This window comes from Symphodus melops, assembly GCF_947650265.1.
Source record: "Symphodus melops genome assembly, chromosome: 5".
Classification (NCBI taxonomy): Eukaryota; Metazoa; Chordata; class Actinopteri; order Labriformes; family Labridae; genus Symphodus; species Symphodus melops.
In genome coordinates, this window is record NC_136695.1 from 12,613,387 (window position 1) to 12,637,289 (window position 23,903).

Genomic DNA, 23,903 nt, shown 5'->3' on the forward strand with positions numbered 1-23,903 from the left:
ACCTTTGTGAATCCAGATGTGAGTGTGTTTTGTGTGTGTGATGAAGGGCAGATATGTATGCCGGTTCCCCTCTGCAGAGCTGTAGAAAAGCACTGCAGCAGCAGCTCACAAGCAGAGAAAGCTGGGGGAGAGAGACAGAGAGAGAGAGAGAGAGGAAGAGGGGTGGGCGGGGTAATCTCGGGAGGGGTGGGGCTTTGGTGGTAACAAACGCCCCCTCTTGATACTTGAATATTCAATCAGCATTGAGCCCAGAGTCTGGCAGGCATCAGCACAGGGGCGAGTTGACGGCAACAACACGCAGTTCATTCATTTTTACACCAGCAGGCATGCTTCATGGAGCCACAAACACCCCTCCCACCGCCTGGACACACAGTTACTCCACTTTGCTCGGTCTGCCTCTGAACTTTTCGCGTCTATAGCACTATGGACCCGCCATGGACGGACACCGGCGCCCCGGTACGGCATGCAAATACGTACTCTGACGTCGGCGATCATGTGGCTTTTGGCGTAGATCCTCCTTGTGATCGCCAGTTTTTTTCTTTCCTGTCGCCTGTTGTCTGCTCGGTTATTGGACCGCCGTGAGAGTGTTTAAAACAGATTTGCGTGTTTTTTTTCTTGGTTAAGTAAGCAGCCTTTTTTTGGGGGGGGGATTGTACCGCACTACCTGAGCATCGCGCCAAAACGGGGTGCAGGTAAGAAACAGATCAACTCTTCTTCTGTTTTTTTCTCCCTGCTGTCCCTACCTCTAAAGTCCCTCAAGTTAAAGCTTGATGTAGTCTTGTTGTGTTTTTTCTTACGGCGTGCTCTGCCTTTGCGTGGCTCCCAAACACCCACACGCCTCTTTATAAATATTTCAACTTGTCTAGCCGCATGAACTTTGACTGGCTTTGCCTTTTACACCCGCCTGCCGAGACTGTTTGTGCTGCAAGTTGCTAATTGGACGTGTTCTCCCCTGTGTTTAAGTTTAACTTTGGTACTTGTGACCGCTGCTAGGAGAAGGCAGAGAGGAGAAAGATCGTGTCTACTTTTCCTCCTCCCCGTGTCGACATAACCAGCAAAACATGGCCGTCCTTTGCCGACATGTTGTTACGTCGATGGCGAGAGGGGGGGATCATTTGGGGAGAGTGTTTTCCTGCTGCCCCTCTGTCACATCTCGGCTTGGTGGTCGGGATCGGGACCCCCCCCCTGCTCACAGTCAGCAGCGCGGAGGTTTGAGTGCAACTTTCCGAGTCCGACGTTGTTTATAGACTTTGATATGCGTGACTCTGTGATGTAGGCGTAACGTTACCCCGAGTGATGCCTCCTCCCCTCCGAGACCACAGCTCCTACGACACACACACACACGCGCACACACACGCACAGACACACACACACTGCTTGTAGCATAGCAGTTCACAAACCCCGGCGTTGTTTAATGAGCTAGGCCTGAAACTGCTGTAAAAGTCAGGCGTGGTTCTTGTTCTTCAGAATATGAACTTTGATATGTGAACAGCCAGAGTCCTGGACTGAGAGCAGCCTGTGTGCTGTCTGAAGTCTGCACATGCTGCTGCTGCTGCTGTCTGTGACCAACTGTGTCCTCAGAGCACCCACACAAACATGCTGAAAGCACAGTTGTTTTCGGATCATGTCATGGTGTTGTATTATTAATGAGGCAGCATGAGTGAGAAGATGGGACAAAAACAGATACAGCATGGTGATCAAACATGTCTCAATTATAGACACAAAGAGTAAAATAACACACCTGTGCCACAAATCTAGTTCAAAGTGCCCGGTTCTTTATATTTTTCGATCTACATTGGAGTTTAGTAGTTATCATTGTGTTGTTTAACAATATCATAACAGTACTATTATGTCATAAGGTGTCTAGTAAGCAATGTAAGCTTACTTCCAATATGTTAATGTTTCCTTTAGATATAACTGGATACTAGACGAGTCCTACATACACTGTCTTTTTACAGTTTGGATTATTTTTAACAATATGGGGGTCATTCACCTACAGCAGAGCTAAAGCTATCTGTAGGAGTCAGTTGTCTAATAGCTTGGATTTGTGTAAGTGCTAAAACTGACATCATTCATCATCACAGGTGTCGGCCATACCTTAACAGATCTCCTTTAATTTTGTTTCAATGTAATTATAATATCCAAAATGTTCTGTGTGAGTTTCATCCTCTTCAGTCCCAGAAGGGCTGAGCACCCTTTTTTTGCAACCACAGCAGTCCCTGACTGGATGAAAATTATTCAAGAGGTCATTATAGTGGGCGGACACAAATGTGGTGTTGGTTTTTTTTAAACACTGTTATAATTTTATTTTAGTAGGTATACTGGTACATATCCAAAATAATATATGACAGAAATTTCCAACAGTGACTCGTGAACACAGTAACCACAGCCGGCTGCCATCAACAGTCACAATCAGATATTAGTTCAGATGGCACAGAGCATAAAGATTAAAGTGCCATTTCATCTCTTCAATACTGCTGATTGTAAAAAAGCAACAACAATCCTTGACACCCATTTACTGCACTGTTATTCAGTTCACCCGTTAACCCTGTGAACAGTCTCCCACCTTTAATAACACTCTTTCCCACAAGGTAGGCCAATTATTTGAAAAAGCAGCGTCTGTTCTCCATACTGCTTTTGAAGCTGTCATCCAGTCATAGCCTGCATTCATGTTCTTACTGTGTCTGATGAAATACTTTGTTCATAAAAACGACATCATGCTGGGATGACCTGTTATGTTATATTTCTGAGCGTCCCTTGATCAGCAGTGGAGCACAGCCCCCCCCCCCCCCCCCCCCCCCAATGTCATATCCGTTATCAGTAACTCCTTTGGGTATAAACTCGGCTTCTCTCACTAAGCCACGCACTCTTACTCTTTCCATGTGAATAAAAAATGTGGCTCACGCTTGTTCTTAAGGTTTCCATTTGTGATCTGCCAAATCACAGATAATGTTATATAATTTGGGATGACAGCTGGCACATTTTTATTGGTGACTGAACAATCAAAGGGTTCCTGTTGATAAAAGTAAATCGTTTTCATTTGAAATCACACGTTTACGAAGCGTGTACTGAAGCCAAGCTCAGGAAACCCAGCCAGAAATAGGTGTTTCAATGTGTTTGAAATCAGCAATTAACCCAATCTCTTATTCAGTATCTTTTTTTTTTTTCCTCTTTTCCAAACAAATAGACGGTAATAATGCCGGGGTACCAAAAATAAAAGCAAAACACAGATGATGACAATTTGAAATCCCCGCTGAATGATGTCCAGAGCTAGATATAAAGGACGGCATTACTGAATTGTTTTTTTTTTTCCACTCATGTAAGATTAACTCTTTTTAAATATTTTAGGGAATTGTTATTCTCAGGGTTGCTCAAAGGATTACAGCAACGCACAGATGTCTCTGCTTTACCTAGTGGTCCATAATATCAGTGATTCGCCATAATCTCTTCACTGTGACTGCAGCAGGAAGAGAGGGTACAGTTATCTAGTTTATCTACAGTATGGACTCTTTTTAACTTGCTTAAAAAATAACTCTACTCTCTTCAAATTGCCAGTGTTTCCTGTCTTACTCAACCGCGTGTTGTTTCTCGATGTACTGTAACCTCTCAGAATGTCACAGCCAAAACATCTTGCTGTGAGGTGATCCATGCTATTTATTCCTCGAGGCATTTCTTGGTTTGCTGTCGTGAGATGCTGGAAAATAAACAAGACCGTTTGTCAAATTCAAAAATCCAAACCATCAGTATGGTCTGATAGTAGAGAAAATCTTGTACAGTCAAAAGTAATGTGTAAAAATGACGTGAGAGAATTTATTTTTGACAGCCATCACGCAAACAGATGTTGAATGTGTCAATCATGCAGGCAAGAGCTATTGAACCTGTCTGAAGCAGTTTCTGACTGCTGACTGGAAGAGCAAAAGACTGACATTAAACTATGGACAAATCTATCAGTTTTTGGGGTGGGCAGGAGGTCCTGTTTTCATGCTGTGAGGGACAGTGAATGAGAAATATGTTCTGCTTATATTGTAGTGTTGTAACGTTTGAACATGGACTGCCTTGTAGGTGTTTAGACTATTTAGTCAGCCTTCTGCTAATTTCTCTTTTGGATGTTTTGTATGTTTGAACAATTCATTTATTTTTTTAAAACTCAGTAGCACTTGAGATTTACGAATGTAGTGCTCAACAAATAAAATGTATTATTATTGTTAGTCATTATTTTACAAAGAATACTGAACTGTACGCAGGGAATGCTATAATTTATATTATGATAAAATAACAATAAACTTAAGACATATGATACCTGATGATCAGTAAAATAAAAATTATTCGGAAGATGAAATTTATGTCGCTGAGAAAAAGGACCATGTCCTATGGCTGCGCCCTACTAGTAACTTCAGTCAGCTTTATAGTACATCTGTAGAGACACAAGATCACAATCATTTCAGTTGCATCAAGTTTTGTCATATTAAGTGAGGCCTGCTATGGAGTTTTCTAATAATTGTAATAATGACAAGTTGCTTGAAAGCACATGATCTCTAATTTTAGCCGGTGTCTCCTTTAGCTGCTGAACTCACCTTACGTTAGCTTATATTACATTGTTTGAAGAGAAAACTTTAGCTTATCCTGATGACCCTGATTTAAGCGATGTAAATGTTACAGCAGTCAACAACAGGGGGATTGGTTTCTGCTGCTATTAGAAGGACATCAGTGACCAACAATTATTTAGCTATGACATGCAAGCTAACATTAGCTTGTCTAGCTTTATTTCAAGTATACAGCTCCAGCAGATTTTTGTTTTTCTTTGTTTGACCAAATCACAAATTAAACAAATTTTGGTTGTTAAGTATGCTAACTTTAGACTTTATTGGCCCCATGGGGAAATAGTTTTCCACAGCACCATTACCGTTCAAACAGACCATTCCCACCAAGAAACATACATACAGAAAACACAGTATAACATAAGCAGAGACTACAATCAAGAGTTCACTGTTCAGCCAGGCCTTTTGTTTAAGACGGCTATGACAGCTGGGATCAGGCTCCTCCCGAGGCAAGCCTTTCTGCACCTCATTGCTCTGTACCTCCCGTCCTTAGGGACATGGGGTGAGGTGAGTGTTCAGTGGGTGTGTGATGTCCTGATTGCTGTGTGTGTGTGTGTGCGTGTTTGTGTGTGATTGCGATTGCCCTGTCGTTGAGTTCTGTGAGGTTTGGTGTGGGGAGACCTATAATTCTGGCAGCTTGTGGTTGTGATGTGAACAGTATTTCATCTACATTTAAAGGACATGGAGACACCCTGGTGCAAAGAGCTTGCAGAGCTGTTGGTTTTGCTAAAGGCTCATTGCTGCATTTGAACATTATTTACATGGTGGATTTTTTCCCCTGCCGTCACCTTCAGAGGAGGAAGTCTGAATGCTGTATCACCATGTCAAGCTGCTGTTTTCCAAGTTATAAGATAGTATGTTTCATACCTTCCGGGCCTCCAGTCAATAAAGCAAGATTAAAAAAAAAAGATAAAACCCCTTTGCTACTGTGAAATACAGCTGTATGGATTCAGCCATTCCTAATCAATCATTTAATGCAATAGGAAAAGTACTAAATGCCTAACTTTGGTAATGTAAACTAATGGGTTCATGAATATGTTGTTTTACCCTGACGTGTGGCCGATGCTCTTCAGTTTTTCCCTGTCAATTTTCTTTTCAGGTGCTAAACATTCAGCAGGACAGTGATTTACAACATTTACTAAGATCGTAACGAGTGACCTGGAACACAGCACGAGAACTTTAGAACTGTATTAAACTTCACACGGGTGGCAAAGAAAAATGGTTGCTGTGGCATGTTAAAGAAATGCAGCTTTTTCTCAAACCTTGGCTGGTGAGAATAGGTTTTTGGTGGATACTGTATACAATAGTATATTGTATTTTAATTTTGTTTATTATTTTACTCTATTGATCCCCTATGGGGAAATTAGGTGTTTTCACTCTGTTGGACATGCAACACACACAGGCATACTCATGCACAGGATCTTATGGCCATAGACTGATGGAGAGGCGCTTCAGAGCTGGTTAGGGATTCGGTGCCTTGCTCAAGAGCACCCCGGCAGTGCTCAGTAAGTGGTCTGGCACCTCTCCAGCTACCAGACAAATTTCCATTTGGTCCATATCGAGACTCTAATCCGGTTCCCAACCCAAGACCCTTTGGACTTAGCTACTGCCGCCTATATTGCACAGATGGTGAACTGTGAGACCATGTTCTCCTGTAAGTTGCACTGGTTTTTGTTTGCTAGGAAACAAATCAGGTGAATACGAGCTAAAACTATCTTATTTTTGGAGTTGTTTGAGCTCAGCCATGGTCGTTTTTAGTGTCTAAAACAATCACATTCATTGAAAACACTCAACATGTCTTGATTGCACGTCACCCTTCTATATCCCATCCTGAATTGTAAAACGACATCCTTTCTCTCACAGACATCACAATGACTCATCGTGGGCTGGAGGATGTAGGTTGTTGTCATCTCGGCCTGTCGTGCTCAGCTTGGCTCTGTGATGACATCACCAACATGTACGCTGTGCTTTGTTCCAGTGTTTTTGGTTCCGGTGCTCTCGACGCTGTGCCTCGGCTGGCGTCTCAGACGTGTTGTTAGGTGACTAAGGCAACCACAGAGATGAGCTCATCACCTGTAGGTGGGGCTGGGGGGCTTGGGGGTGGGGGGTGGGTGGGGTGGGGGGGGGGGGGGGGGGGGGGGGGAGTTACATAGGGACAAATAGAGTGGAAGGATGAAAATCAACATTGCAAGGTCTGAGTGATACAGAGGCAGAGACAATTGAAGTGAAACTGTATGCAAATAAGAAGAGAAGAGGGTATTTCCTGACTCAAAATGGAGAGGTGGTAGTTTTCCTACCTTGTACATGTGCATATGTGTGCTTGCAGTTGTGTATTTGAAGAACGGAGTCTCACAATAAAACTAATAATAAAAATGAATGTTCTCTGTTTGACAATATAACATAAAAGCTAATGTGCTGTCTTTCCCATTAAAAGCAAAGATGCTGGATTAGATTAAGCCTTGGGGGGTCTGGAGGTCCTATCCCTGGAAATGTTCAGCATCATAAACTAATTATTTTGGGGGGGTTTTGTGCACCAATTTGACTAAAGAAAAAATCTTCATCATTCACGGAGGTCGAATGTCACCTTCTAGCAGATTGTCAAGTGTCATCATCCCCAGGACTAGTTTCTCAAATGTCAAGCTGATTTAATGACATGTTGATCCTGATGATGCATGATTATGAGCCGTTTGTCTTTATGCCTCAGTGTGAACACTATTATTGACAAAAACGAGTTTGAATTTATTTACCCATTTATTATCAAGTTTTGTTTTTTTTTGTCGTTGTTTTACTTCTACCCTCTACAAGCATTTTAATCACACGCCATAACGCTGTAACCAAGATGAGCCGCTGAATAAATAATATTGATGAGACTTATCCCATTTAGGTCTTTATCATTGGATGTCAAGATCATTGATAGAGGCGATTATTTTGTGTAGCACATGTCTGATGATGAGAGTTTTGATGAAGATGATATGTAGGATGGGTTTGACTTTGGTTGGAACTTTTTGATAACAGCTGTCGATGTTTTTGTTGATGAAGACATTTTAATTATTAAAAAAAGGAGCTCTGCCTCTGTGCACTTTCACCTGTGTGTCCGATCAGAAGCTGTTTGTCGGCACTTACTGACGTTGTTTCCTCTCTAGATCCTTGTTGTGCTCTTTGATGTTCCTCGCTTTGGGTAAAAGCATCTTCTAAATGAAATGAAATGAAATTGGGCGGCACCAATCGTCTTGTGGAAAACTTTGAACATCTTTCTCTCGTTTCACTTGATTCCTCTTTTGAACTGAAGCTCTGACACCATATCAGCGTTTGGCCGTAACTGCAGTTAGACATGACACATTCATCATGGACTTGGAGCGTTATGTTGTTCATGAAAATACCACATTAGACTCTGACGAGGGCCAGTGGCAGCACGAAAAACGCACAACGAAGCAGTTAAGACCAGATGAAGACGAGAGCCCCACATTGACCTTAAGCAAGTCATATATGATGTTTGGGTTTTCTTGTGTAAGGCTGTAGTATTTTAGTTTTGGATCTAGTTGGATTATTCAAAACGGTCCAACTGCAAAAGCAGAATGCTCTGTGTTGGGACACATTAAGTCAAATATCTCTTTAGCTTGGTTTCCAATAAAGTAACTAAGACTTTTACCTGTGCAAGAACAATTCAGCAGCTGTAGCACGACACCAGCACATCTGATGTTATTGTCTGCGTCAGACAAATTCATCAGTTTTGCGTTTTGTATGACTATTGCAGGGCTCATCTGTATGTGTATTTTTTATTTATTTATTTTTTACTTAAATTGTTCTGCAGTGGTCAGTGGGTGCCAGGCTGAATACAATCAAAGTGCTGTGGTACTTGGTGGAACTTCCTTGGTGCCGAACGTCTGAAATCCAATAGAAGCGAAGGCTTTACAAAGAAAACTCAAGGTGCTGACGAAGAAAAACTGTGACAAAGAAAAGACACACAAGGCAGTGTGAATGAGTAACAAGAGGCAGCCTATCAGTGAGACACTGTGAGAGAAATGTGTGGGAGTCGGAGTGGGTACATCAAACCCCACCATTGGTATCTCACAGCAACTCACTTCATATGCTTCTGCATTGATTATTTAAAGTCTGGTGGGGGCATAGCAATTTGGACAGCGGTGTGCTTCTGCATACGCAAGCATCTATTAAACTACTCCGTCTACATCATCCGGTCACCAGTCAGAGGGCTCATTTCTCGCAGCCACTGCAGTCTCTTAGAACTTGAAATGACTTCTGCGGTGCTCTGCTTCAAACTCGGAGCCCAAGCAGTACAAGCAAAACTGTTGAGAAAGTGACAATCATAGCCGTGCACACGATCTGTGTCTCTGCATGGCATGTAGGTCTTTCAAGCCAGTGTGGGATCCTGTTGAGCAGCTCCCCCTTCTCCTTGACCCACTCTGTCCTCCAAAATTTCTAGTTTGAAAGAAAAAAAAAAAAAAAAAGAAAGAAAGAAAATGAAGGAGGGGGGTGGGGGGGGGGAAGCAGAGAGTGAGAGCTTACCAAAAGGCTTTCTGCACTGCACCACGTCAGCCTTTGGCAGCGCACAGACACACCCCTCCTGCCAGCGTGAGACCAATGAGGAGAGTCTGGAGACGGTTCTTAAGCCACACCCACTGCAGGGAAGGCAGAGATTGACAGGTTGGAAATGCTGCCACATGAAGTGCCCAGTGAGACTCCGGAAAACACAAAGTAAAGCGCGCCAAAGTCCCCTGGCTTTCTCCTTCAGACAGTAATCCTGCTCTCACTTTAATGCACACAGAAGACGCGTAATATACAGTACAAACACTGTAGCCATAAAGATATTAGATGCATTATAATGTGACGTCGTTATGAGGTTCTTACAAAGTGCTGACCATAGTGCCGAAGTTTTGCAGAGCCCCTCCTATGTCTCCTGTCATTGTTGACCTAATTTGCCCTCCGCTGGTTGGGTGCAATAGGACCCTTGCCCTGCTTCACTTGTGTAACACAGTGAATGCATTAATGGGAATATGAAGAGCCTTTTTAGCTCCGGTTTAAGCTCTTTAAAACTGACAATGTGGAGTAGGATGTTTCTGTTGGACATAAAATGCTCTGTCATCAGTGCGGCTGATTGTGTGTGTGTGTGTGTGTGTGTGTGTGTGTGTGTGTGTGTGTGTGTGTGTGTGTGTGTGTGTGTGTGTGTGTGTGTGTGTGTGTGTGTGTGTGTGTGTGTGTGTGTGTGTGTGTGTGTGTGTGTGTGTGTGTGTGTGTGTGTGTGTGTGTGTGTGTGTGTGTGTGTGTGTGTGTGTGTGTGTGTGTGTGTGTCAAGGCCACGAGTGGGAGAGAGAGAGAGGAGCATCACGCTGGACAGAGGTAGGGCAACTAGCCAGCAAAATCATGCCAAAGGTGTCAATTATCATGGAGGTGGAATGGAAATGTTCAGAAGGGAAAGTTAACCACTCTATTACTCTTGTTTGATGTTACCAAACTCTGCCCCTGTGATTTATTTCGGATTTTCTGCTTTTACTTCCCTCTTCTCAGCTCTGATTTACACGAATGCTCTCTCATCATTTGTTCTATTATCAGGTCACTTTGTGTTAGTTTAGATCATAGAGACTAGGGCTGCACCATTTCTTTATCACGGTTTGAGCACCCACAATAAACGCATCACAGAAGTTTGAGTTTACAGGAATTATTTGGAAATGATCGATCCAAATTTCTTTAATTTGCCTTTAACAAAATGTATATATTCATGAACATATTTGTTGTTCTGTCTTAAGCTATAGGGGTATTTTACTTCCATTTCTGATCCAAACAGGCTTTTAATTAGAACATAAGATGTGGCGAAGCGAAGGTAACATTATTTTATCCCCGTAATAAAAAATAAAAGAAACTTGTTACGATTGAAAAGTAAATGAAGACAGGTGAAGTGGACGGTTAAAAACGTGAAATGTTTGCGGTCACTGGGTGTCCCTTTTGACAACCAGACCATCGGAGAGTTTAAAAAAAAATATATATATATAAGTAAAATGAGCAGACGTGTCAAGGTTTTCATCACAGTGTCTCCAGAGAGACGCTGTTGTGTGTGCGGTGGCTTAGCCATGATGCGCCTGAAGGGATGAAACACGTGATTAATGCAAAAACAACAACAACCTTTGCATTAATTCCACCTCATCGCAATTAACACGTTAACGTTGGCAGCTCATATACACATATTTGTGTTTAAATCTATACATATATAGTCCTGCTTTCAACTCCATTCAGATGATAATGATGATGCTACTGTAAACACTTGATTCCTACCAAAGGGTTTCCTGCCTCTGTTAAATCACTCAGACATACAGTAGTTATGATGTATCAGCTGATTGGACAGAGTTAACCTTATTGCAGAGAAAATGAATGTATCTGGATTTGAAACCGAGCTGCTGTCGTGACGAATTGACCTCTGCTGGATTTTGCTTCTGGATGCAAGCACACACTCATGCATGGACGCTTATCTGTTGGTTATATTGTTGCCATAGTAACACAACCATCAGCAGCAGAGTGGGTGACACTTAGGTATTTTTATCGCTTGCCCTTTGTGCATGTGTGACGGTGTGCCTGTGTGTGTGTGCGCGTGTACAGCGAGGAGACAGGTCTGGTAGTGATGTGGCGTAAACGGGACAGGATTCTTAATCAAACGCAGAGTAACCTGCTGGACTGTATGTAGGCCACTGTGTCTCTTTCTATGTTGGATGATTAAATGGGGTCACAGCAGTGATGGTGGCCATACTGGCTTTCTATAGCTTCCATGAAAGCAGCTTCTTTGGTTGATTTTAAATTGAACACTGTGAAGGAAAAAGTTTTGAAGAAAGATTGAAAAATGTGCTGCATTCACAATCTGCAGTAGCATAAATCTGCCGACCTAATCATATTGTTTTGGAATTAAAAGAAGATAAACTCTTCTATTGATAGTCTGATGCATGTATCGTGAGTGTGTCATCAGGACAAAAGATGAAAAGAAAGGAGAAAATGCTGCAGAAAAGATAGCCTACCTTGAGTCTGTAAGTTTGTCAAACAAAGAACCAGACAAGACTGGGTATAACTCAAATCAAATTTAAAAAATAGTTCTGCTCAGACAATTTGAATTTAGTTAATAAGAACGGTTTAAAAGGAGAAGTTGTATGTTTTTGGGAGTTACCTTTCTTTGTGTTCAAGCAGAGAGTTGGAGGAGGAGATAGAGGACACTGTTATCTCTGTACATTGAGGATGTTGATTGAACCTCCAGTCCCTTTACTAGCTAAAGCCCCTTTTTCCACACAGCAGTTTCCTGGTTGTTTCCACAGCCACCCGTGCCCTATTTGGTAGGCGGTGTGAAAGCCGGTGTAAGTAACAGATCGGCTCAGGTTACCAGATTGGCTTGCGGTCCTGCGCCTGCTGGTGACGTCATACACATTTACACTTCCCACCATAGATCTACTGTATATGCTTCCCACGATCACAGAGTCTTTCTGATTGGTTAAGCTTGCTGTTACCATGGTAATATTTCCCAACCCTCTATGCCATACGTTTGCGAACCTTGACGCGAACAGCTTGCTAGCTGGCTCGCTAGTTCGTTAGCGAACATGAAATGCACTAATAAACTTGTCATACCACTGTAAATGTAGTGTATATTTTCCAGGACACAAACTTCAACATAGTGCAACACTCGTGTGAACGGTATACACACTTTAACAACAAAAGTTACTTTCAAGAAAAAAACCCAGTATAATTCGCAAAGGCTTTTGGGATGGGTAGTTCCTTGACTTCAGACTTAAATCATGAAAACTGTCTTGTACCTTTGCCTTTATATTCAGTTTTTTAATGCCGTTTAGTGTCGAATTAATTATAGAGTTATTGTAGAGTAGTATGGCTCAAAGACCCATGAAAACTGTATTTAACTCTCAAATTATTTTTTGCGACGTCACTAGCAGGACCCCAAGCCGATCTAGAACCTACACAGGATGCTGATAGCCAAGTCAGCTACGTAATAGTGTCACATGATAGCCGCTAACTAATAAACTCAACAAAGGAGAAAAACGTGACGCAAACAAAACCAACGCTGGAAGACATCCAGCAATTCATCTAATTTGTCACTGACATTTGGCTCTCCATTACAAAACTCAATCAAGCTTTATTTCAGTGAAGGCTGTGTGCCGCAAGGAGAAATAAACAGACGTAAACAATCGACAGGTTTTGTTTACCGTTGTCACACAGGAAGTGACGATTCTTTTGACCAATCAACGGATTGCAGTATTGAGGTCCACCTTTTAGGATCGGATCGTTTTTCTTGGCACCCCAATGGAAGGGACCGTTGGGGTGCCAAGAATGGGACCGCTCGATGGAAATGGGGCTGAAAGTCTGACATTACAAGTCATTACACGACTTGAAGCATTCATGAATGTGCTATAGCTGAACTGCTGAATCATGAAACAGGATCTGCCTTGCTTTAAAAGGAGCTAGGCTAGAGGTTTTTATTAGCTAACGAGCTAATGGCTTTAGCATTATATTTTACCATACAGAAAGGAGTGTGACGTCTCAGAAAATAAAGTAATAAATGTCCCTGCAACGCCAAACTTTCCCTTTTTATGTTGTAATTAAATCTACATCCTTTTTTTCCCTTTATCTGTTCCTCTATCGACTTCGGAAATCCAGGTACTCGTGACAAAAGGGCCTTGTTGAACCTTTCCCCATGCGCAGTCTTCATGCCTGCCCAGAGAAAGTAGCGCTGCTCTGTTGCTATGCAGAACACACCAAACACTTGAACACAGTGCAGCACTGCTTTGCTCTAGAGGAGCCGCGTGATGAGATTTAAATTAATTCTGCGACGGTCCGAAAATTCTGCCTATTCCACCCCTGCTGGGACGTGTTGTATTAATGATGGCGCTGCTTCTTCACCCACACAATTCAGACGCACACATTGTCTTCCTCACTGCAGTGGAAGACTTGTGGAACGAGTCAGGAGGGAAAACACCTCCCATACAGCAAACAAAGCAGACTGAACTTCCTCTATGCAATGTGTTTTTGTCACTCGTAGTATAAATCCTGTGTAAGAGCCCCTAAGTTAAATGTATTAGCAAAGTTGTTTTTCTGCTTAATTGTGCTTATTTTAGAGCTCTAGTGTTCCAGCCGTGTTTGTACTTTGTGCATGGCTTCAAGCCGCAGAGGTTGCCACTCGTATGCTTTTGTGTTTGTGCTAACTGCATGCCTGAAAACTCTGGCACTTAATAGTGTCTCTTCGTTCGTTGCTCCAGCATTTCTTTTTTTTTCCTTTTTTCTTTTTTTTTTTTTTCTTCAACAACAAAAAATGTACCAGAAACTACCGTTCGTTCAGCCAGATCCACCTTGGAAAAAGCTGTGGCAAAACACATGCTGTTCCTTTTCTGCCAGTGCTTGGCCTTGCGATACACTGTGAGCACCTAAACAGTGTGGAAGCATTATATAAAAGTTTGAATCACTTTGAATTAAATCAGCAATGTCTCCTTTTAATTACTCTGTGGCGCACAGACGAGCCTTTAACCTCTCATACGCTTTACACAACTCACTGAAAGGTACACGTTTTAAACCTCTCCATCACGGCATGTTTAGGCAGGAAACGTGCAGTTTGGTGGTCATGGAGAAAATGTGATGCGTTTTAACAGAGCCTGTCCGATATGCACCTATCAATTATTTGTCAGATCCTTCATGCGTTCTTCTGAAATTCAGCAAATTAATCAGACCAGATAATGAAAAATAACGCACTAGAGCTTGACCGCATTTTCTGCACATGATGAGAGGGATATGTGTGAGAGTCTTTACAACCGAAGCATTACAAGTCAATATTCAGGCCAGTTAAAAATCCCATATCTGTTCGGCTCAATTTTGATCAAATTTTTCTAAATTCTCTGTTTCTTCGAGTACATTTTGAGTCATATACTACACTTTGAGATTACAGTAATGATGGAGAGAAATATGAGCTGAGTGTGCTGCTGTGACTCATCAGTCAGTGGCACTCTCTTCCCACTGTTGTTTGGATAGATATCCTTCCTATAGCAGCACTATATTTCTGCTCTATTAGATCTGTCTGTCCTCATACATTAGACAGGCTCAGTGGTACAGAGCATTTGTATTGATTTCCCCTGCGTTCGCTTTAGTATTTATGCCAGTGTGAAGCCTAAACTGATCACTGTCAGAGCTCATGAATGTATCTCCTGCCCGGCAGCATTAAAGCTAACTCCTTCAGAAAGATGGCTTCACTAATATGATGCACCAATCAGACAGTCGGCAAGACGACAGAAAACTATAGACAGACAGACAGACAGACAGACAGACAGGTGGTGAAGGACTGCCAGGCGGTGTGTTCATACAAGTTTAATGAGCTTCCAGTTTTTGTGGCTTCTGCACCGCTCACTCTGACTCTGCTCACACATGAGCTAACTGACTGACCAGGTGAGACACACAGACAGAAGGGAGGCGACTGTTTGACCAGGAGGTGCCCATATTTTTTGTTGTTTTACAAAAAAAAAGGAGGAAAATCAGTGAACTGAATAGATGTCCAAGGCAAACGTTTGATGAGATTTTTACAACAACAAAAATCTATGAACTCCTGCTCTTAAAGAGACCAAATGAACATGTTAATTCACAAGACTGGAGCCTATCACTAAGATTATAATATATGCAGGTTTAACTAAGTTCTAGATGGTCGTAGTTAGAAATCACAAACTGTGCCAGTTCTCTTTTCCACGATGGCTTCATGGCTCCCAGATAGCCAGTGAAGGCAGCAGGAGATAGTGAAGTGGAAATGATGGAGTGGAGGAAGGAAGAGGCTTTTGGTGCCAGTGTTTCCTCAGCGTTCGTCGCTCTTTACACACGGCTTTTCTCTTTGTTTGAGACAGTCCGAGCACACAAGTTTAACTCGCCTGCAACATCTCAAACAGAAGAGCTGTTTGCTTTTAAACTGTGTAAGATAATAGTCAGCCTGTGTCAGCCTCGTCTCAATAGCTGTCATGCTGTGAGCACTTTTTTTCTACAAATTACTCAATCTGCAAACCAATGTCTGATGTCATCCGCTGATTTGAGCCCCAGGCAGCTTTTATAAGCTGTGATTTGAAGACACTGACTTTATTAAGCTGAAAAGATATTACTGAGATAGATGATGCATCAATGGCGCCGCTCGTCCTCTCTCTCTCGCTCTCTCTCCCTCCCTCCTCTTGTGTGGGTTCAACACACCAGTAGGAGGTAACACCATCCAGCTCCAGCTTTGTGCTTTCTCTCTGTTCACAGTCGGATCGTCGTCCTGCCGCTGCCAGCCATCAGCTCATCTGAGAAGTGTTCAGGCTGCGTCAGGAGTGAGGCAGCCGAAGTTAAGAGAAGAAATAAAAAGTGAACGATAAGTAGAGACACAGAGTGATAGTCAGTATGTACCCAGGAGAGTTTACACCCTGTGTGCTCTGGGTGGAGTTCTTCATGTCAACAATATCCAGAACACAAACGTTATTTTATTATTTACAGCAAGATTGTAACCTTTATTAGTTTTTAATGTTTTTGAATTTATACACGAAACAGACGCATCTTAAATTTGTTTGTAGGTTTTAACTATACTCATTAGTCCCATAGAGTTCACTTTGGTAACATGACGCATCACCTGAAATCAATTGTCTCTCTTTAAAAAAAGGAACCTGCACATCAGTTTGTGCTCTGCTGCCGTGGCTCTGATAAAACATGAGCCCCAAAGAACATTGGATTTTCGGTCATGTATTATGTAACCATAGCAACTAAATGTCATATTAGTTGGTACTAGACTAAAATGTTGCTCTGCAGCAGACAAAGCACACACAGGAAGGGGCCGAGCTACCGCTAACGTCCGATCAACTTGTTTTTCGGTTCGGATCCCGTTATGGTTTATCATTCATGTTTTTTTTACTGTGAGCAGAATAATCCACGCTGGTCTCCTTCTTTCCAAAACGAACCACGTTATGAAAACTCGTAACACTGAAAATGGCATTGTCTTAATTCAAGTCTTCGAGTTTCTGACTTTTTAGATTATTTGTATCTTCTGGTTGACAGTTAGACGAGATAATACACAAATGTTGTCACAAACACACACTCCGTTTAAGCTATTTTGCAAATTCAGGGACCGGAATTTGTTTCAGGAAGGAAAAAATGGTACTTGAACGTCTCCATCTGCTGCCTGAAACCTGAGAGGTTTTCTATATATGATTTAGTCTGAGAAGTGGAGTTCTTTTCTTCCCACAACATTCCCCCCCCCCCAACTTTCAATATGTGGATCTGAAGAAAAACCTTCGAGTGCACCACAAAACTCTAAATCCTGCAGGAGTGGATCCTCCAGGCTTTTAACCACGCACACACACATGCACACGCACACACTCACTCACTCCTGTCAGTTACTCCTGCAGGATTTCTATCCCCCCCCTCTCTAATAACACCAAACACTATCCCACATGCAGTCAGGTCTTCCCTTCTTTCTACAGTCCCCGTCAGTGTCACGGTTTGAGCAGCTACTTGACTAAAGCTCGACGTGTGTGGTTGCTATAGCGACGCCATGGTAATGAGCCTGCATTCTAACGATGCCTCGGTGGGTTGTTTGAGGAGTTGAGATATCTCGGGACAATGAGTCGGCCAGCAGCGAATGACAGCCCTCCAAGCTTGATGGCTGCAGTGCAGTGTGATTAATGCAGAGCTGTTGGAGAAGACTGTATGTATGTAAGTGGCACTTAAGTGAGTCAGGAGACCTTAAAGTTTTATTTTTCTCTCTCCATTTATTGTTGTTGCCCGTTTTTTTTGCGATGGAACTCAAATGTGATCACACCGTTGAAGAGGATCTTTACCGTCTGTCAATATTTCCCCCGTAAGTGTCACATATTTCAGTATGAGATTTTAATTTGAGGAGGACTTTGGCTCGCCCTCTGCTGATTCTGGTTTATGGAGCCTCATTATGTCCTGATAGAGGAGCGCCACTGCTGCATCAACTCATTTGATTTTTACTCATGTGAATATGAAGCCTCCGGAATATCAATCGCCTCCTCTTCAAACAGACGAGCTCCACTCTCTCGCCTCGTTTTTAAAATTACCCTGTGAAAGTTCTCCTCGGCTCACTCTGCCTCAGCTTTTCACAACTTCTTTGTGGATTTGTCGATTTCCCCCAGCACCCAAACAAAGCTGCTCTAAGCTTTTTCAGATGTGTCTGAAGCAGCGTTCTCTCTGCTTTGTCACTCCGCTCACACTCCACCACATGATCTGATTTAGTCAATATTTCACACGATAACCTGTCTTCACTGACAGCCGGGAAGACCTGTCGACTGCACCTATTTGCATAACAGCTATGTAATCAAGCTCCTGTCATCAAAGTGTGGTGATATAAGTTTCATGATAAACACACTGGAGGAGTCTTCTGTGAAACCTGTCCAACCTGGCGTTTCTGTCATGGTGAGGTTTGCCCCCTGCTGTTTGTGTGCTGGAGGACAGCCGGGTTTAAACGCTCTTTAGGATCGTTCTTCATGTTGTTGCTCCTGCTCACGAATATTTTTGTATTATCAATTAACCTGATAATTAGTTAGGCCATTATCTAAATGACGATTTTGACTTCAAAATCTCAAAATATTGTGATAAGTACTGAGGCTCAGTCGAATAAGTTGGGGGTTCGATTCCCAACTCGATCCTTCGCTCCTGCAGCCAGTGTGTCCTTGAGCAAGACACTTAACCCCAAGTCTTGTGCAGTGTATGAATAGGATGAGTTTATACTGATGGCCTGTGTGAATGGCTTTGACCTGCGGTGGAAAAAGGCTTTACAATTTACCATTTACAGATTCTTTCTTTCTGTTGCTCTTCTGATTTTCTGTTTGTAGTCGAAGGTATTTCGTCCACTACATTTTGAGTAAGTCGTTGAACAGGTGTCTCGTGCTCGTGCAGATTAAAAGAGATGTAACAAATCGGCTGTATCCAGTCCTGAATCCCACCAGCATCCACCTGACCACCATTAAACCATTTGTATTGAATGATACAAATAAAGATTTATTGATTGATGGATTGATTTGCAGCTTACGATCGGTGAACCCCGAGTCATCTCTAAAGTCGAGCTGCAGTCTCACGTCTGAGGTCAAACAAATGCAACACGAAGATAAAGACATCATTGCTAACGGTTGTTACCCCGAGGCTGCATCATCTGCAGACAATAACTGATTGGTTCAGAGATTGGAGGAACCCAATCGGTTAAATGCATTTTACCTTTTTTTGTACCAGTTAATAAACCAAAGATAATGATGGATGGGGGAGTATAAAACGTCATGAAAAGATTCAGACTTGAGGAGCAGGTACGATAGAACTTATGACTTGTTTCAGATCACCTGCAATCTTCAAAGTTGATTTGGTGGAACTTTTGTAATGATTTGCTGGTTCAAGCCAAAGACGCACGTACTTGTTTTTCTGCACCCCTACCATCCCCTCCATCAGCATAAAACAACGCACTCTCATTAAGCAGGCCGATGCTATTATAGACCTCCAGTGTCCACTGATTTTGCTCCTCAGCACACAGCAATTAGTCCCAAGTTCTTCAGGGCATTGCTTAGCTGCTACCAAACACTTTCTCTTCTTCTGTGACTAGTGTGGCACTTGTGTAGCAGTCCCAACCTCTGTGGGCGTCTGCTCTGCTGCTCTGTTTGATTGTCATCTTCCCTCTACCCTTTTTTCTTTTCCCTTCATGCCCACCAACCGACTGTTGTCCTTGCCTCTGTTTTTAAGTAATGGCTTGTTCCAGATCCACAAACCCACTGTTGAGTTTGAAAACCCCAGCACGTTTTTTGTCATTCCTCTACATTGCTCAAACTGCGTTTCATTTTGCTTCGTTCTGCTTCATGTTTAATCCAATGTCTCAATTTGTCTTGTGCTTTAAAACCCATTGTTTACCCCTTGTTGAATTTGTTTTTGGTGAAAACTGAACAAGAACTAAAGCTTTTATGTCTGCGGTCCAATCAATCCATACACCAAAATGAATTCATGAAGTCATTCACTGATTCATGTTAAGCCTGAATGTAGAAGAAGAGCTAAAAAAAAAAAAAAAAAAGAAAGAAAAGAATGTATATCTCCTTAGTAATGTTTGTATTAATCAGTTTTACCAATCTGACTCTCCTTGTTTTTCCCTCCAGGTAGCTTCCTGTCATGCAGTTCCAGGAGTTCGCCCAGCATTGGAGCTGACACTGTCAGTGGGCCGGCCCTTTACCAAACTATAGCAGTCCCATCACCACCACGTCTTCACCTTCCCTGGACTGGACTCCAACTCTCTCCAGCCACAAATCTTACCCCAGAGGAACTCTGATCCTAAGACTCCTCGGATGCACACTCCTGTTCTCTCTTCCTCTTCTCATACGACTCATATCTCTGGCACCTTAGCCACTGTTGTATCACCGCTGACCAAACACAGGCACCAAATTTGGACAACTGACCACAAAGACAAACCCACTTCCATCATCATGTCCAGTCGAAGGAAGGCGTCCACTCCCTGCATGATCCGACCGGAGCAGACCATGGTGGAGCTGGATGATGATGATGATGAGTCACATGACATGGAGGTATTCTTAAAGTTTCTCAGGCGGGAGTCCGTTTTTGTTAGGTTCAATACATCCTCCTCATGAAAAAGTAGTCCATCATTTATTTATAGCTTTGCTTTTGTTTAGTTAGGGTGTTCTGTTGGTCCAGTGTTACGTACATGACAGAACCCACATCCTTTGGATTAAATGTGTCAGTAAACCATTTATGAATAAAGCTATTGTCAACAATATTCTGTCTGTATTTTACAACTCTTAGTTTGATTCTCATACTTTTTTTTCTCTCTTTTTTTTTTTCCCCACATCTTTGTTTTGAAAAAAATGTCCAGCCAACCGTGGAGAACCACAGTAAGGAGGGACCCATGGAAACAGATCTGTCGATAGATACAGAGCCTGCTGAGGAGTTGGAACTTACAGGAAAAGCCTCAGACCCCCCGACAGCTCCCGACAAACCAGCAAACGAGCCGCCGGACCCATCCAAGCCTCAGCGCAGACAGCAGGGGGGCTACGAGTGTAAATACTGCCCATTCTCCACACAGAACCTCAACACATTCAAAGAGCACGTCGACGCCAACCACCCAAACGTCATCCTCAACCCCCTGTACCTGTGCGCCGTCTGTAACTTCAACACCAAGAAGTTTGACACCCTGACAGAACACAACGAGAGGTGTCACCCAGGGGAGAGCAACTTTAAGTTCAAACGGATCAAACTGAACAATCAGACAATCTTAGAACAGACGATAGAGGGCTGCAGCAACAACGCGGCCACTTATAACGCTTCAACTGTTGGCAAAGGGGACGAACTCGGCTCCCTGCCACTCAACAAAGGCACCGCGGTCAAGATCGGTAAACCAAAAATAATGTCGTCGGATATTAAAAGGACAGAGTCTCAGTTGGGTAAGCTGACCCCAGATCTGTGCAAGACGCCAATCACAGCGGTCAACGTGAATGGGACAGTAATAATCCCTGAGACGACTCTCCTCAAAGCAGACGGCCTTTCTCACATCATGCCTTCCTTACAGCGGCCTCTAAACTATACTCAGGTGAGGCAAAAAGTGTGCGTGCAAATGTTCCCTTTTTTTTTTTTTTTTACCATTTCTGAAAGATTTCACAAAGTGATGCAGCATACAGACGGGAGTGGAATCATTTTCTTATCTTACAGAGAGTGAGTTGTTAGTGTAGCAAAACAGAAATGACAAACTATTAATCCCTATCATGGCCTCTTAAAATCACTCAATAACATACCCAGCTCTGTCTGAGACTCAAAAAAAAAAAAAAACCTTCAGCACTTTAAAAGCTCTCAGGAAGTTGTTACTTCTACTTAACCTTCTTTCAGATGTTGTACAGAAAACGGGCTAGAATGAATCTTTACTGTGGCAAACTCAAGCTAGTAGTTTCAATCCTTTTTTGAATTCCAGACCTGCATTAAAGGTCTGGTTTTAGAAACTGGGAAATATCCTGATGATGTTTGATTTTAATGAGTCTTTATTTTCTATTCATAGATCTAATTCAGTATCAGTCACAAGGAAGAGAGGGAAAGTATTTAAGTGATGGGACAGTCAGTCTGTCAGTCAGCGTAACAGGTGAACTCAACCTACCAAAATATAAGACAGTCATACACTTTAACAAAGAGAATAAAGATACTGTACATGGTTTTGTAATGACTTAGGCTTTAATTGAATAGAATCAATATTATTACAGTTTTACAGACTCATAAATTGAAACGTACCATGTTTTCTTTTTTGTGTTCAACATGCTGTGCTTGCATATTTCTGTGAACAATATTCTTGCGGCGTAAAGAAAAATCACTTAGACTCCATCCTGTATTCTTCTAGGTGCCGAAGATTGCAGTGCCCCTAAACACAACCAAATACAACCCTTCGCTGGACGACAACCTGACACTCATCTCCTCCTTTAACAAGTTCCCCTACCCGACGCAGGCTGAGCTCTCCTGGCTCACCGCAGCCTCTAAACATCCAGAGGAGCAAATCAAAGTCTGGTTCACCACACAGAGGCTCAAACAGGGCATTAGCTGGTCTCCTGAGGAGGTAGGAATTAAAGTAAAAATAACATTCTAAGCACTCCTCTAAATCCCTAATGTGTGGTTAAATGTGCTTCCAGTTTCCTTCATGTACTCTAAATCAAATTATGGATTTAAATGCATGTACACTCATTTTTTTGTTTGCTTGCTAACAAATCCAGTTTCCAATTTTAACATGTTTAAGAAATAATAAATGACAAACTACAGTTTTATAGACCTAATCATTTAAAATAAAGCATTGAACAGTAGAATTTAAAGTGGTCCAGGTATGATGAGAGGGTGTGAAATCATTGTGTCACTATGATTATCATACAATGACATTTGTATTTATGACTACCGTCCTCTCTTGCAGGTGGAGGAAGCCAGAAAGAAAATGTTCAACGGCACAATCTCCTCTGTGCCTCACACCTTTGCCGTGGTCGCTCCACAGCTCAACTCCCAGTCCACCGTGTCGGCCTCCTCTGCAGCCTCCAAACACATGCAGCAGGCCGCTTCCCTCCTCCAGTCGCTGCCTTGTCAGCTCCTGGGACAGAGCAGCCTCGTGCTGACTCCTGTAGCTAACGGCTCGACGGTCACATGTGCACCGCTGGCATTCACTGTATCAAACCAGGTACTAAACATTAATGCAGAATTTTACCTTGTGTACTTTCAGTATGCGTGTGTAAAGCATTGTATAATAAATGGAATGAATTCAGCTGAAACTCCTCTTGGACATGTTTCCATTTGCCATTGTAGCTAACTTTGCTAGCAGTGAAAAAAATACGGCATTTACATTTAGCCTTGCCAGCCTTCTGTGTTTATCAGTTACAGTAGATTAAACATGATGATGCACACATTGACTTAGTGTGAACAGATTGATAGGGTGTCACAATTGAGGTCAGGATTGAATACCCTAACTTTTATTAATCGCATTGATCGTGTGATATTTCGTCCCTTTTGGCAATACGTGATTAGTCACCACACAGACAGCCTCGCTCCCTGTCGACACAGTGATGGAATATAAAGACCCCTCTGCGTCTTTCAAAAACTCATTTCACTTTACAACAAAGAACTAGACAGCTCAGCTCAGACACGTCAAAAGTACACATAGTGCAATTTCCAACATGATTACACACAATTATTGAATGTAAGTGTTTAAAAAAAAAAATAGTTTGACAGCCCTATGATAAATACATCAGAACAAAAGAATAAAACAACCTAAAATCATAACATTAGTGAGACAGGAAAATTCAATGTCAGCATACAGAGGTCTATTGCTTTTGAAGTCTGTGACCGATGGAGAGAACTCGTACAGATCGGGATTTGAGGAATACCCGCTGACACTGCTGACAGCTTCAGAGCGGATTCTTAGGAGTAGACGTTCTCCAGAGAACTGATTTTCACATTAGAGCAGAGGCGGTGAAAACTTCACCACTATTTTTTTTTCTTGCCTTAATATGACTTGAGCTCCTGTAAACTCTGTAAAATAGTCAAATCCATCAGCAGGTTCCCTGCTCTCTCCACAGGTGGTGCAGTCACTCAAACGGCCGCTGGCCTCCCCCGTGATCACCTCAGAGAGTAAAAGACCCTCCATCATTCAGACGATCTCGGCACCCTTGGTGGCCTCCAAACTGGCGTCATCCAAAGTTCTCAATTTCACAGTCGACCACAATAAAACATCCGAGCAGCTATCAGTGCTGAGGTCCAGCTACACACAGTGTCCTTTCCCCGAGGAAGATGAGGTAA

At 42.5% G+C, this 23,903-nt stretch overlaps 1 protein-coding gene across 3 annotated transcripts in view; it reads left to right on the top strand.

The window, feature by feature from the left end:
- Positions 1-231: 231 nt before the first annotated feature.
- zhx2a (zinc fingers and homeoboxes 2a) overlaps positions 232-23,903 on the top strand; it is a 32,407-nt gene continuing 8,735 nt past the window's right edge. The window contains exons 1-7 of one of the 3 annotated variants that reach the window (XM_079343724.1): positions 463-692; positions 15,861-15,959; positions 19,739-20,161; positions 20,467-21,180; positions 21,973-22,185; positions 22,531-22,788; positions 23,684-23,899. In XM_079343724.1, the coding sequence (XP_079199850.1) occupies positions 19,925-20,161; positions 20,467-21,180; positions 21,973-22,185; positions 22,531-22,788; positions 23,684-23,899 (1,638 nt within the window). In that variant the 5' untranslated portion in view covers positions 463-692; positions 15,861-15,959; positions 19,739-19,924. The other 2 variants (XM_079343725.1, XM_079343723.1) reach the window with 2 other exon arrangements.